The sequence below is a fragment of the Telopea speciosissima genome, chromosome 4, assembly GCF_018873765.1.
Source record: "Telopea speciosissima isolate NSW1024214 ecotype Mountain lineage chromosome 4, Tspe_v1, whole genome shotgun sequence".
Taxonomy (NCBI): domain Eukaryota; kingdom Viridiplantae; phylum Streptophyta; class Magnoliopsida; order Proteales; family Proteaceae; genus Telopea; species Telopea speciosissima.
In genome coordinates this window covers 67171718-67187989 of record NC_057919.1, presented here as the reverse complement: position 1 = coordinate 67187989, position 16272 = coordinate 67171718, and the positions used below count along the sequence as shown (strand labels likewise).

Here is a 16272-nt window from a genome sequence, read left to right as displayed (position 1 = left end):
TCTCCTTCAGTCAGCATTTCAGCAATTGATTTTCTTGCAAACATAGCAAATTCAACATCAGGTAGTATCAACAATCAACTTAAAAAGAGTACAAAAATGCATAAAATGAAACAGCTCGAGTCAACTGAGTTATCTCAATAAAATAGGTTTGGCTAAACAAACCCTGTTTTTCATTCGACCCTGTTTAAGGTCGTATTTCATGCAAATAAACAACATATAAACAAAAGAAGTGTATAGAGACAAGGACAAGGGGGCTGAGACGGATGAGTGGTAAAACCAGAAAGATAAAATAAGAAAGGAGCACCCTTTGAGTTTATTTTGGAGTGATTCGAATAGGTGATAAGTTGAGAGAAATTTAATTGAGGTGCTTTGGGCATGTACACACAATTGAATGTAATTGTAAGGAACAGTGATACAGTGCTGATAAGAGGAGCTAAAAGAACAAGGGTAAGACTCAAAATAAGCTATGGAGAAATGGTGAGAAGATATTGACAGCTTGGCGTTAACAGCAAAGATGATCTTAGTTGAATGGTGAAAGAGGATTCATGCAGTCAAACTCAAATTTATACAGAGTTGACCATTCAAATTTAATATGTAATATTTAAATAAAAGCTATTATACCCCAGCATACAGTTTATGAGCTCCCTAGACCCGCCTCCCTAAGCAACTGGTTTTAAGAATTCCTTCCCGGAAGCAAACTTCTCTGAGTCAACCACATGTTCATTGGTCCAGACTTTTCAATCAGTATCCCCATTAAAAGAACCTGAATAAACAGAAGCCAGCCAGAGGCAATCCTAATCCTCTAATCAATAGCTCTTCCTCATAACCAAAACAAGATTCAGATTAAAAGTAAACATTTTTTTGCTCTTTGAAAAGTCATAAATAAAGGTGAGCTTCAGATGATTTAGATCTTTTTTTTTTGGTAATAAATGATTTAGATCATTTGATTTGGTAATCTTTGGGGCTAGGAGACCATCTAGGTGAATGTACAATGATTGGATGCCCTGGACCAGCCAGCATGTACCAGATATGTTCTGACAAAAGGTGAATACTCTGCAGGATCTATCAAGTATGAACTCTTTGGGATAAAATGAAAAATGAAGGTAAGTACAAACTGACCTTATAGATAACCAAGAAGTAGCAGGAATACACACACATGAAAGGAGGAAAAACATAACATTGTTGAAAGCACCAAGGGTAGCCAAATATACAACATTTTGGTTTATCATCAGCTGGATTAAGACTACATAAATGTCATTCCCGACCCCCTCTACTCCTCCGACCAAAATATCATATTCACAACGGAGGAAAAGAAGTAAAAAATCAAAAGGCACAAGACAAACCTCTTTTTTTTTGGGGGGGGGGGTATCCTGAGCACTACTTTGTTGCTCTTTCGTAAAAGAAAACGGCAATTTGAAGGGAGCCATCTCAGATTTAAGAAAATCTTGTTGGATCAAAGTTGGTTAGAAACAAATGCAACGACAGGGTTAAAGGTCCAGTAAATGGATCTGGCTTAGAAAAAACAGGCCCAGGTTACAGAATGGTTGGACAAAAGAGCTCGCAACACTAAGGTTAGGCTTAAGAAAATTTGACTTTTTCTGGGGGAAGAGAGGATTGCAGGACAAGAGGATTCTCCTTTTGGCCCATGAAAAAGATACAAGTATTCTTTATGGGGGAGGGTTCTCTAAGCAAGCGGCATAGATGAGTGCAGCAATGAAGTGCAAAAAAACAATGTTATACATTGGAATTTCATGTGAGGAGAGAGATAGACACAGAGATGTTAGCATACGCACCACCGACGGTTGAGAGATCCTTTTCCCTTTACACAAGTTAAGAAATGATGTATGTACTTCTGTTTCAATTAGGAGTATGGATCCATGGCCAAATTCACGGCTCAACCCCCCCCCCTAACACACACACCCACCAAAAAAAAAAAACAAAAAACTGGGAACAGACAATAGTCCAATTTGACACCAAAATCTTGTTTCCAAAATTATATTATGATTTCCCTTGCTTGTACTTTCAGGCTAATGATAAGAAGGCCATATATCATAGTAGAAAGGAAAAAGTAAGTGTAAGGATAAACAAAGGACCAGTGTCAACCTGCCCAAGCGCAAACACTTTTGGTTCCCCAAAATATGTCTTCCAATCTGCCATCAGATGAGAAGTATCGGGGGTGTTTGATAACATCTCTTCTTCAGTCAAAGTTCCTTTTGTAATTATAGCTCAAATTTCATGTTTCAAAACCTTTGAAGACACGAGCATTTCAGAAAATTGATTTTCTCGCACACATAGTAAATTCAACATCAGGCAGTATCGACCATCAACTTAAAAAGAGTACCAAATTGCAGACAATGAAACAGCTCAACTCAAGTGATCCCAACAAAATAGGTATGGCTAAATGAACCCTGTTTTTCCATTCAACCCTGTTTAGGGTCGTATTTCACACAAATAAACAACATTAAACAAAAGAAGTGTATAGCAACAAGGGCAAGGACGTTGAGATGGGATGAGTGGTAAAACCAGAAAGATAAAATAAGAAAGGAGCATCCTTTGAGACTATTTTGGAGCGACTCCAATTGGTGATAAGTTGAGAGAAATTTAATTGAGGTGTTTTGGGCATGTAGACACAGTAGAATGCAATTGTAAGGAACGGTGATACAGTGCAGATTACTGGAGCTAAAAGAAAAAGGGTAAAACTGAAAAATAACTAAAAAGATATTGATCGCTTGGCAATAACAGCAAATACAATCTTAGTTGCATGGTGAAAGAGGCGCAGTCAAACTCAAATTTAAATTGAGTTGACTATACAAAATAAAAGCTATTATACCCACAGCATACAGTTTCTAACATGCTCATTGGTCCAGACTTTTCAATCAGTATCCCCATTAAAAGAAACTGGATAAATAGAAGCCAGCCAGAGGGAATCCTAATCCTCCAATCAATAGCACTTCCTCATAACCAAAACATGATTCAGATTGAAGGTAAACATTTTTTTATTTGAAAAGTCATAAATAAAGGTGAGCTTCATATGATTTAGATCATTTGATTTGGCAATCTTTGGGGCTAGAAGATCTTTTAGGTGAATGTACAATGATTGGATGCCCTGAACCAACCAGCATGTATCAGATATGTTCTGACAAAAGGTGAATACTCTGCAGCATTTATCAATTCCTTGGGATTAAATGAAAAATAAAGGTAAGTACAAACTGACCTTATAGATAACCAAGAAGTAGAAGAAATACACACACACACAAAAGGAGGAAAAACATAAACATTATAGAAAGCACTAAGGGTAGCCAAATATACAACATTTTTGTCTTATCATCAGCTGGTTTTAGACTACATAAATGTCATTCCCGACCCCTTTACTCCTCCGACAAAAATATCATATTCACAAGGGAGGACAAGAAGTAAAAATTCAAAAGGCACAGGACAAACCGAAAAAAAACTGGGGGAGGGGGATGAAGATTAAAGTTTTATTTCTTCTGCAAGCAAAGAAAAATAAATGAACTAGAAGGAAGGAATGTATTTAGCAGAAAATTTTTACATGAACCTAAAGCCATCAAGAGAAATCATAGGAGAAAACCGTCAGGAACAAATAAGGAAATGTTCTCATACTCATGCATACCTTATATAAGCATCCATTTCAAATAGTTCATAAAATTTTCCCATTTGCTCCAGAATGATGAAATGTTTAAACTGAGTGAAAAGGTTCTGTGAACCGCTAGGGTAGGATACACTAGCACATTTGTGTCTATCTCTCTCTGATGCAGGTTCATCATAGAAATTGGCTTATTTCTTTAGAAATAGGCCTAAGGTTGGGTTATATACATGTTGGGCCTTTGTTCCCAAGGGTTTTCTATGTAATAGGCCACTTTAATGAGCCTAAACTAGGGGTATATAGGTTGCATACTGGATTAGCCCAATACTTAGTTTATTTTTATGTTTTTTAATTGAACCGGTTCAAATTGGTTGCATCCAATTGGTTCAATTTAAGTGATCATGTGACTTGGTTAAGTGGTCATGTAACAACTTAAGTGGTCATGTGATGTAAGTTGGGCTGGATTAGGACTCTATAAGTCCAGCCATGTTTTGAGTCTATTTCCTTTAGTATTCTAGTTTCCTAGTCAGTTTAAGTTACTTAATAGGTTAGGGATAGGGTTAGGCCATTCCTTTTTAGTGTCTAAGTCTATTTTTGAGTCTTCTATATAAGTTTGTAAGGGAGACCAGCATTACATACGAATTTTGATTAATAAAAATTAGCTTTATGTTTGCTGCCACTGCTGGTGCTCTTTGTGAGTGTATATCCTTATGGATCTCAAGGTGGATAGGGTGGGTGGACTCCTGCGACTCCTTGCGTCTGTCCAATACCGGGAGGTTCTTCTTCTTCTTCAATCGAGCTTCTTCAAGCTGCTGCTACTGCCTTTGAAGGAGATCAAACCAGTAAGTAATTTTAGTTTCCTGCATATATCCTTCCCCTCCATCCATCAAACCCTAACCTCCATTAAACCTGCAACTCTTACCTTAACTAGGACTCTCTCATAACTTCAGATCTGTCCATCAATTTCAAACCAAACTTCCAGCATACAACCCCCACACTTCTCCCTACACTCGATCCTAAACCCAACTCATAACTCCCACTCTATCCCCTCCATTCCTCCACTCCATTAAAACCCAAAACCTGCAACTCAATTCTGTCCAGAATTGCAGAATTTTAAAACCTTCCCAAATCTTATTATTTATATGCCATAAAAGCACCCTAGACCTGCATATTAAAGCCATATAAGACCCATTCCCAAATTCCCATCCTAAACCCTAGAATTAACCTAAAACCTAGTGCTGTCCATTTGAACCAGCAACCCCTTTTGCGATTGATCCTGTTGTTTGGCTCCTAGTAGGTTTCCTACCTATCTAGGACTACTCTCCTCCTTAGATGAAATGACATTTCTGCCCTCCAATGTACGATACCATTTTGTTGCACCTCATTGGTGTTCTCCTCTATGCCGCTTGCTCAAAGAAAATGATGATTCACTTATTGGGATTGGGATAGCTAGGGAGCATAAGAGACTAATGCAACACTGAAGCAACCTCAGACTATAATGATAGACGAATCGTTATCCTCTGCTGTCCGCTGCCCAGACAGCAAAGTGCTGTCCTCTCACATGGGCGCGAAATGACGATTTAACCACCCTGCCCGAACACACTGCCCGAGGGGTGGTTAAATTGTCATTTCGTGCCCATGTGAGGGGACAACACTCTGCTGTCTGGGTAGCGGACAACAGAGGATAAAAATTCATGATAGACTAGAAATGATGCTTGACTACAACTTAAAACTTTGGACTAATAGGAATCTGAGAACTTCAATTAGCAAGGAGGGGGGGGGAGAGAATGAATCTAAGAACCTTGTAACATGGACACAGATGCAAGGTAACAACTCAACCACCCAACAGAAAGTATACATTTACAGATTTACTTATTATTCCTGTTTGGGGGGTGGGGGAGTAAAGTCAAGATAAATGAGTACTTACTTCTGCTTCATGTGTACCAAATCGTACTGCCGCATCATGTGTTAACTTGTAAAAATAAGAGGCGGATGTTCTTCTGCAGTGAAATATTTCCAAAGTTAGTCGCAGGGAAGGAGGAAACACTTTTCCATTTAAAATTTACACAAACCAATAAATTAGACAAAGTGCCACCATCCCCTCAACGGCGAAGGCCCCCGCCCCCACCACCACCACCACTAACAACAACAACAACTAAGCCTTATCCCATCTAAATGGGGTCGGCTACATGGATCCTTGCAAATCGAAGTAAGAAAAAAAAAAAAGGACATGAAGACATAGGAGATGAGAAGTACGAAAAGAGAAATGAAAGTAAGAGGACAGAAGACCAGCCTAGGAAATCAGGGAAATCTCAGCTATATGGGGTCGGCAACATGGATCTTTGCTCTCCAAAAGGTTCTATACACGGTCATACTTGGTACAAGACCTAGACTACGCATGTCATTCCTCACAACCTCTCCTATGGTCATTTTAGGTCTGTCCCTAGCTCTTTTAACTCCTTCAATTAGGATCAGATCACTCCTCCGTACTCGGGCATCCGCAGGCCTCCCTTGAACATGGCCATGCCACCTGAAACTACACTCTCGGAACTTGTCATTGATCAAGCCAACTCCCAAATCAGCTCTAATATGTTCATTCCTTACTTTATCCTTCATAGTTTTGCCGCAGATCCATCTTAACATCCTCATTTCTGCTACGCATAGCTTCTTTATATGATACTTTTTAACTGCCCAACATCCCGCCCCATACATCATGGTCAGTCGGACAACAGTCCTATAGAACTTTCCTTTAAGCTTTAAAGAAATACATCGATCACATCGTACTTCGGTCACACCTCTCCACTTCATCCCTCCCGCCTTAAATCTCTATAAAACATCATCATCTATGTAGCCTTTTTATTTATGGTTGACCCAGATATCTAAAACACAAATTGTATATTAATATGTCTAACTCTTTTCCGGATCCAAACCAAAAGTTAGGCACATTTTCATGATTCTTACAACCAAATCCTTGGCATCTTTTTCCTTTTAGGATACCAAGAACCAAAAAAAAAAAAAAACAAAGAGCAACAGCACACAGAAAAAATACATGTTCCTTGAATGACAAAACATACATAACATTTAAATTATAGTACAAGAGATCTGTGACAAGGGATACACTGATTTCATTTCACATTGAAAATAATATGCACTAATTTTTAAGGTAGAATTTGCAATATCATGATTCACAAATTCAGTAGACTGTGACTACCTAGTGTCTCTTTGTCTCATTTGTTGCTGTTCTATATTCTTATTTTTTTCTCAGTACACAGCAGCTGGGTTGTCTCTATTAGCTGGAATACCGACTCTACAGAATCCAAGAGTTACAAATAAAACCAGTGAAAAAAGCTGTTCTTACTAGATATCTTCATTATAAAGCATAAGTCATGGAAACACAGTAAGGTTAAAACTCAGAACTTGGAGAAAGAGGACAAATGCAACATGCCTTCCGAATGGTCATTGACTCATTATTGAATATAGACAGTATAACGATATGCTTCAGAAAAACAACCTCTACCATACAGGACCAAACTTAGGGATATACGGGACAACTAGCATTGTTCCTATCAGAACAACTGGGGACAATATTTCAATGCCTGGACTAGATATAAAGCAAACCCCCTTCTTTCTGTTTCACCAACACTAAGATGGCGTATTCCATTCTCTGTAATCCAAAAGGCTAAATCAAACGCACTTACTTTCAACATTTCACAGACTTGACTAATCTGATTCTGTGGTCATCAAAAGATCCTTTACATTCCTCTGTGCATCCTCACCATCCTTAATCTCTTTTCAGAATCCAGCTTTTCCAGTTCGAGCATTTTTCTCTCTCTTTCTCTTTCTAGACCACGAATTCCTGCTGTATGATAATCTCGAGCTCTTTACTACCTCATCGTCATATTCTTCATCAATATCCATCTCTTCTGAATCATCTTCTACCGTCTCCTTCCCCACATTTCCCCCCAGTCTTCATCCGTGAAATCATCTCCTATGTTTCCCTCTTCCGTATTCTCCTCCATATCCAAGGCCGCGTTAACGGCGAAAGCTTCTTGTTACCTCCACCAACCACTCAATTCTCTCATTCGCAAGATCCAAAACTTCTTCCTTAGCATCATCATACTGAACTTAATGCTTACGAAACATCTTATCGAATGACTTAACCCAACCCAACCTTCATACCAGCACTCATCCAAGGCCAATAAACCTTGATTCTCTTCCCGATAACCCATCTCCATACAGTTTGTTCCCTGAATCGGGCGTTCGTTACCACGTCTGGAGGAATCACAGGACGCCACAAATTGGGAGAAAGACCATAGACTAAAAGGGGCTTCTTCTATTTCGTCTCGGGAGAAGTAGGGTTAGGGTTAGGTTTCGCCGGGTTAGTCTTAGGGTTTTGTTTTGAAACAGCCGGGGAGCTACAATTGTCAGCAGAGATGGAGAAGAGTTTCGCTTCTTGCAAAACCCAAAAAATTACACTAGACTGGTGGCGGGAATTTGAAGAACGAAATACGAGAAGGGTTTCAGTTGTAGAAGCTTGGCGGGAACTTGGACGAGCAGAGTTGCACTCCACTATGCACGCCGTTGATGCTCACCGCGATGCGCTGTATTATTCCTAGGTGTGCAAGAGTGGCCCTGTCGGCCCAAACCCACCCTGTGCTCGAACAAGGCTTGGGTTGAGATAATTTGATTCTGAGGGCGGGTCAGGATTGGAAATTTCTAATCCCAAGTCAGGGTCGGGTCGAGTCGGATCAAGGTTGAACCTAGCTTGATCTGGCCCAACCCTATTTTAAGTTATACTATAAAATATATATTATAAACTTTAAATGTCACCCATATTTTATTATATAATATATTATATATGAAAATAATAAGTGATTTCTAACCCCAAAAAAAAAAGATAATAAGTGATATAAACATTTTATTATAGTGTTATTTTAAGTAAAATTGATCATTTTCTTCCCGACCCAATCCAGCTTATGCATTTCCCTTCCCCCTCCCCATGATCAAGGCCAATTAAGGTCAGCTCAACCTGATCCTGAGGATGGGTCAAGGTTGGATTTTTCAGGTCCTGAGTCAGTGTCGGGTCAAGCCTGGACCCAGCTAAGGAGACTTAGGGTTGGGCTAGGGTTTTATAAAGCTCGACCCAACCCGACCCTGTTGCACCCCTAATTATCCCTAGGATCGAGCTCCTCTCCAGAGAACCTAGTGCCCAGAGGGCATCACAACCCAACACAACCCAACGATTGATGGGAGCACGCCAAGATGTGTGCGGCACAACCCGATCGTTGGTTGCCCCTGGGCACCGGGCTCCCGGAGAAGAGCCGAATCCAAATTTTGAAGATGCAAGATCATTTCGTGTAGCCCTCTGTCCAGTGCAGGAGCAACATGCCACACACAACCAAGTAGCTAGTTGGGCAGGGGGGAATGTATCCACTATGACTTGATGAGTGTCAATTTAAAATCTAAATCATTTCGGTTTATTATTGGTTTTGAAAATTAAAATATCATTTGGTTCATTTATGGTTTTATATCATAAGTCATTGGTTTTTTAATATGACTTGATGAGTGTCAATTTAAAATCTAAATCATTTCGGTTTATTATTAGTTTTGAAAATTAAAATATCATTTGGTTCATTTATGGTTTTATATCATAAGTCATTGGTTTTTTAATTGAATCGATCGAATAAAATGTAATATATATAAGGGAAAAATTTTTCTATCCGATAGTATGGCCTACACTAGCACTTCCATGAGTCTTTCTCTCTCCTCCCATGTGAAAAGACACCTATGTCCCCTTATTTTAAGGAGGGGAGAGATAGACACATGGGAGTGCTGGCGTAGACCACACTCTCGTACAGAAAACTGCTTCCCTATATATAATTCAACTCGTACCTACAATGTTAAAATACGAGTTCTAAGATTTCATTGCTTACTTTGTCTCTTTCGCCTCCGTGTTGGAGTATCAACTGTTCTCGCTTCTTTACCGTAGTTTTGTACTTCTACTCAGTTCCTCTTTCATGCTTTGCTTCATCAAGATTATATACATTCCCAAGTCTCATTCAAATCAAAGAACTGAACCGAATTCATTATACTGAGATTGTATACGAAACCGAATACAAAAACTCGATTAAAATCAAACCAATTCTGTTTTGATTCAGTTTTGGTTTCGATTAATACGGATTATATCATGAACCAAACCAAACCAAACCGAACCAATTAACACCTTCAGTTGGAACAATACCTACCAAACGAATTGAGCCACTACCAGTCTACCAAATACCTACCGAGTGACGACTACCGAACTAGATGAGCCACCACCTACCGAATTTGCTATAAAATTTACGACCACCGGCGTCACCTTCTGACTCCGAGTTTACTTGTACCACAGTCCTCAGTGGGGGAATTTGGTTTCAGTTTTCAACTGCCGAGAGGAAAATCTTCTTATCCATTGTTTCTCAAAGCCTGAAATTCTCAAATCGGAGCTCCTTTGCCCTATCCATGGCGGATTGGCGGTCAAATGGTTCCATCAATGACAAGAATGGCAAGACATCGGATTTTTGTCCGCTTTTTTAACTTCCTTGAGATTCAAATCTCTCATCTCAATGGCCATTGCTGCTGCTCCTCTTCCGAGCTATGCTTTGGAGATCAGAGACGATCCAGACGACAAAGACGATTTCGTGGACAGCAAATGTGCCTTCGTAATGGTAGCTCTTTGTCCTTGCCTCGTCATAATTATTCTCCTCCTCATCATCGTATCGATCGTTCTCATAGTGAAGTTTCATATAGTCTGTCACACACCTTTCCACAGTCTCTCAAGTCTGTTTTACAAGAAGAATTGCAAGTCTTGAGTTCCATGGTTTTAGATTCTAGGAGTTTCTCTAGGGTTTCAGGGGCAGATACAAGAACCGAGGAATATGTTGACAACTATGCAACTGGTCATAGTAAGGATCATGTCTCTGTTCCATTTCGTTGGCTACACTTCTCTCTGCTGTCTCCCCAGTCTAGTTTGCAAAAAATAATGCCAGTTTTGAATTATAGGACTCTTTCCGGCGTTTCAAAGGGAAAAACAGAAACAGTTGAAGAAACAGAACAAACTTGGGATGATGATGATGATGATGATGAAAGCCAGGAGGAGAGTGATGAAAGTCAGGCTGACGGTGGTCTATCTGTTGCAGATGTGAAAGAGGTAGAAACTGTGTGCAAGGTGATTGAAGAGCTGTTTACATCAGATCGAAACGTTGAAGCGGCTCTTGATCAAAGTGCGATCGATCTCTCTTGTGACCTCGTTCTTGATCTGTTAGCTCAGTTCCGAAATGCTTGGAGGCCAACATTTTGGTCCTTCTGCTGGGCTGGGCAACGACCAGGATTCTTAAATGATTCTAGTACATATGGTTCCATGATGGGAATTATCCGGAAGACGATGCAGTTCAAGAGCATGTTGGCGATGCTTGAAGAAATGAGGAATAAACGGCTTCAAACAATTGAGAGGCTCTCCATTTCTGTACAGGCTTTTGCTGCTGCACGAGAGGTGAAGAGGGCTATAGAGATTTTTGAATCGATGAGAAGGCACAACTTCAGAGTGGAGGTTGGTACCTTTATTTGCTTGCTTAATGCCCCTGGAAGGGCAATGTTTGGAAAACTCAAGATCTCTTTGAGAAAAAGGATCGATCTCCACCAGACTTACAGATCAGTGCAGTTCTCCCCTTACTGGATGGTGTGAGGTGAAGAATTAGCAGAGGCAGTAAATTTGAGGCTTCCGGTTTATTTACAAGGTGGTCTGAGATTATGAAGAAATGGGGAAAGAGGAGATTATGATCAAATTGGAAAAAGGTTTGTCTGAATTGATCCCTAGATCTCAAACACAGTTATGACTAGTGATCTCTCAAAAGGACCATGAATCTTGTGCTGGTCTTGCCTTTCTATTGCCTTGATCAGTTAACTAGTATGCATTATGTCTGTTGGGGGCTTATGGAGTGCCGTATTGGCCCCTTAAAACTATGGTTTCCTTTTGGTGTTGCATATTTTTGTTCACTTCTGTTTAAATATTAAATGGTGTTTTTGACTTTGTACATCTTACTTCCTATTGGTGTTGCATATTTTTGTTCACTTTTGTTTAAATATTAAATGGTGTTTTCAACTTTGTACATCTTACTGTTCTTGAGGTGAGATATCTAGTTTCTGGGGCAATACTTTTGATGATTTAGTCAACATGTATGGTATGTATAGAGACACACATTTGAGAGGACACCACCAATTTAGAATTTTAGATATTTTCAGAAGGGGGAAAGACATGTTACAGGAATTATACTGGGCCTTATTTTAATTGATAGGAGGACTTATTCCTTTTGCCTAGTATTAGACCATAAAGAACAGAAACTTTACCAGCATCAATGCAACATAAACTACATTTTTCTTAGTCATCAATTTTAACTCAGAATACTGACTAGCCTATTTTCAGGTTCTTTATTTTTTATCTATCTGCATCAGCTTGCTCTCACAAAGGGACTAGCAAATGTTTTCCACAAGAATAAAGAGCCAATATGTTCATTTTTCCATTTGCCTCCCTGTTTTCCCTTCCTTTCTCAAAATGTTGTTGCTTTTATTATGATCTTGCTATCCATATTTCTCTCTGCTCTTAAAGCATGCTTGCTCATTAACATCAGTCACATTCACTTGTTTACTCTTTCTTTGTTTTAAAAATCCAAAAGAAGACACTAACTCCATGTTAATTTTGTTTCCTTGTCAATCACTAGTGGAACTTCATCTTTTTAAAAGATGGATAAGCACATCAATGTTGATTCTTCATTATTGTAAAAAACAATTCACCCAGTTTAATTATTTGATTATTCATTTCTTATTGTGTTTTTGAAAACCCATCAACTGGTTGGCTATTTACATAACTAATTTGTAAACCATAAAGAGAGAATGGCATAACCAGAGAAACAGTAAACATGTCCTGCAATAAGCTTAAAAGAGTGTCCCAGTGCACAAGGCTCCCGCTACTGCAGGTTCTGGGAGGGGCAAATGTCCTGCACATAAGCTTGCCAAATCATTTTAAATTCCCAATCCATCAGAATCCTTCCAATAAGTAGCCTCCAGCTTATACTCTCCTCCATAGATTTATGCTATATTTTTGTCCCAGATAACCATTCTTGTGTATTATATGTATTGCTTTATTATTTATCAAATGCCAACAATGGATTAGTATGAAACAATTAGACTAATATGGATGGAAGAAACCTTCTTTGAGCATTAAAGTGCAAACAGCTCATGCAACAACTGAGAAATCAATAAAATTGACCAATGGATTCCCTCTTGTCCAATGAACCAGTGATTCTCACCCTGTTTCTCTGATTGGTTTCCTTCCCTCTGCCATCTGTTAAACACTCGTGAACTATTTAATGAGCTCACCTTCCCACGTGTGGTGGAAAGCCATTTACTTTATGCCTGTCTAGCAATCAGGATATTTTCGTCAGCACTGTTTGGCAGGTCCATTGGCATCATCTCTCAAGCCTTTCCAACTTGGATATGCTATTCAATACTTAAATTAAGAATGGGAACCTTTCTCAGGCAGTTGATTGAAGTTGAACAACTTTGTTCAGAAAACAACTGTGGACCATCTCAAGGTCTTTAATCGGGACAAAATCTGCAATTCCGTTACTTCATTCACCACCACAGCCTTCAGACATTAAAGAAAGCCACTGTTGAAATGCTCAAGTTTGGTGGTTATCATGGACTTCACTGGAATTCATACTTTTCTGGTGAAATCTGATAGCCAACATGCTTCAAGGAGAATGCCAATGGATGAGAATGAAGCAATGATTTTTCTGAGCTTCTTCTAAACTGTTTGCTTATATGTGATCAAATATTTGGTACAACCACTTCATGCTTCTCACAGAAGCAATAGTCAGATCGGTCTTAAATCATCGACAGGTTAAGTCAATCTGCAAGTCATCAGTGAAGGTGGCTCCATCAAACATTTGGTGAGTCAATTCTGCTTAGATGCGATTTGAAAATGAATGTGATCGGCTGCATCATATGCTTGAGAGGAAATTATGTCAGTCGATGGTCAACTTAATTTCGAGTGAATCATTGGAGATGTCTTCTCGAGAAGTGACTGACATTGATGGAAGATGGTAATTCAAATGAGGGGCTGATGAGCATATGAGTTTTTTTGGGCTCCTACTGTTATGTGGTTCAGTTTCAGGGAGATTGGTAGAGTCGCTGCCGGCTGTTCCATTAAATGCCTACCTGAAACAAGGATGTCCATCTGAGTTTAACCGATAAGATCAGAACAGACCTTGATGTTGTTTATAATAGAACAATGATAGGACGCCAGGTTCTGCTATCTAGCCGACCTCTTACTTTGGTTTTTGCTTCAACCTCATTTTCTGGATACTGTTATTCAAAATTGGATGTTGTCATTTGTCAATACCTAGAAGTATGGTCTCTCACTTTGAGACAAAGCCCTGACTCATTTTCCTCATAAGAAAAGAACAGATCTTTCACTTGCAAAGTTTTTTACTTGGGAAATTAGCCATTATTGAAAACTGCTTTTCGTATCCCTAGCAGAGGGAATGGGCAGTGCATTTGTCTACTTGCTGAAAGTCAGGAAGCTTATATCCTTTTTTTCTTTAATTTTTTACTTCTGGGATTCGAAATTGCTCTCTATAGGTGACCCACAATGAGGTAACAGGAGAGCGAGGGAATCGCATATAGCTCAAGGAGAAAAGATGAAGGAGAGCATGCCACACAAGGGTGAGGTGCATGTTCTGCGCGCAAGGGTGAAGCAGGATTAAATCCTGGAACCTGGCTACAAGCCTACAGCCAATCTGAAAGCGTATCCAACGCTATTTACTAAATCTCCCTCTATTACCACAGCAATATTTACAAAATATAGGTTCTTGGAGAATTTTTGTTAAGACATGCCAGATCTGTTGCGGATTAATTCCATTCATATCTCATTTACTTGCCAAAGCAGGGCCTGGAAGAGAGCATGGACCAGTGTTTGTCTCCTTATTAACTTTTTATTATCTCATTGCTTGTGATCCTTTTGGCTGAGATTTCTATTCTAATAAAATTTGTTATCCATGAATAAATTACAATATTTGCATAATATAAGCTAGATAACATGTCAACATTGTTATTGCTGGAATCAGGAGCAAATTTCAAGGGGAGGACATGAGGTTGAAGCAAAAACCAGATGTACACTTTACATCCTTAAAAGTTGTAGCAAGTAAAACCTATTTTGGCATATGTTCATTTTCGGTTCGAACAAGATCGGGTGGGTCGCTTGGAGTTATTTGGAGGCATTTTTGTACTTTTTTGGGTTTAAGATGTTCTAAAAAGTGTCCGTATCTCTTATTAGACGTGTGGATGCGATGTTAATGCTCGTGACCTTCTAATCGAGATCTATTTCGGCATATATTTATTTTTTGTTCGAACCAAATCGGATGAGTCATTTCGGGTTATTTGGGAGCATTTTTGTATTTTTTTGGGTTTTGGAAAGTTCTACAAAGTTTCCTTATCTCTTATTAGACGTGTGGATGTGATGTTGAGGTGTCGTGGCCTTTGAATTGATACTATTTCGATAAATGTTTATTTTTGTTTAAACCTGGCTTAGTGGTTCGTTTGGGATGTTCTAAAATGTGTCATTATCTCTTATTAGATGTATGGATGCGATGATTTAAAATACGCATAGAAATGCATAGAAATGCTTTAGCTACATGAAATCTTTTTAAGCCATTATAAATAAAGAATATGGAGAAATGTTCTTTGTGGGGGAGTGTACCTCTCCGCATGGGGTGAAATAACTACCCTATTGATGTTGTCTATGCATTCCCATTGGGCCATGCTCCCCATAAAGAACTCTTGCATTGATGTGATATCAAACAATAATAATATTGTCTACCTCTAACTGAATTTTTTGTTGTTGTTATATGCAGACCTGGTTTTATGATCAAGCTGTGTACACACCTTTTTTTTTGGGAGAAATCAAGCTGTGTACACACACGATTGGTGCATTAGGCTCTTTTTCTAATATAATACACTCATTTTTTTGGAGGGGGGAATTGAGAGCTTTTATATATATCTTATTTTTTTAAGGGAAAGTATAAGAAGGGGGAAAGGTACCAGCCAAAAGACTCGAACTCGAGACCTCCTGGTAAGCATGGGCATGAAACGCACTAGAACTCACCATTTGCACTAGGCAGCTATAGGTAATATAATACTCTTTTTACCTGATTCAACTAAATACTATAATTTCCAGTGTACTCAAAAAATATGCAAGAGAATGACAAATTTTAATACTACATAATGCTTAATCACTTTCAAATTATTTTTAAATTCCTTTTATATCCCTGACTTTAAGATTTTTTAGAAATAAAACAAAAGGCAACTAAAAACTGCCAAGTTCTAACTATACCCATAATGGTTATTTAGACAGTCTTAAGTTTCACACGTGATTCTATCCAGGGAAGACCAAATCAATCCATCCGTAGGTTGTATGAGTTCCAAGGCTCTATCTTTTTCGAGGTTAAGACAATGTGCAACCACAGAGCTGGAAGGGCCGCCTCTGCTGATTGCTGCCAGGTCTTGGAATCGAAGTCACCTTAAGAGTGGGATATGCAAAAGGAAACTGAACAAGTGAAACCAAAACCAAGGGATAA

The 16272-nt window shown here is 39.0% G+C and overlaps 1 protein-coding gene across 1 annotated transcript; it reads left to right on the top strand.

Moving 5' to 3' along the window:
- The first annotated feature begins 10015 nt into the window (after window positions 1-10015).
- Window positions 10016-11662, top strand: LOC122657402 (pentatricopeptide repeat-containing protein At3g62470, mitochondrial-like). Its single transcript, XM_043852099.1, has 2 exons — window positions 10016-10750; window positions 10799-11662. The coding sequence occupies exons 1-2, from the start codon at window positions 10122-10124 to the stop codon at window positions 11322-11324; spliced, it is 1155 nt and encodes a 384-aa protein (XP_043708034.1). The 5' UTR covers window positions 10016-10121; the 3' UTR covers window positions 11325-11662.
- The last annotated feature ends 4610 nt before the right edge of the window (window positions 11663-16272 follow it).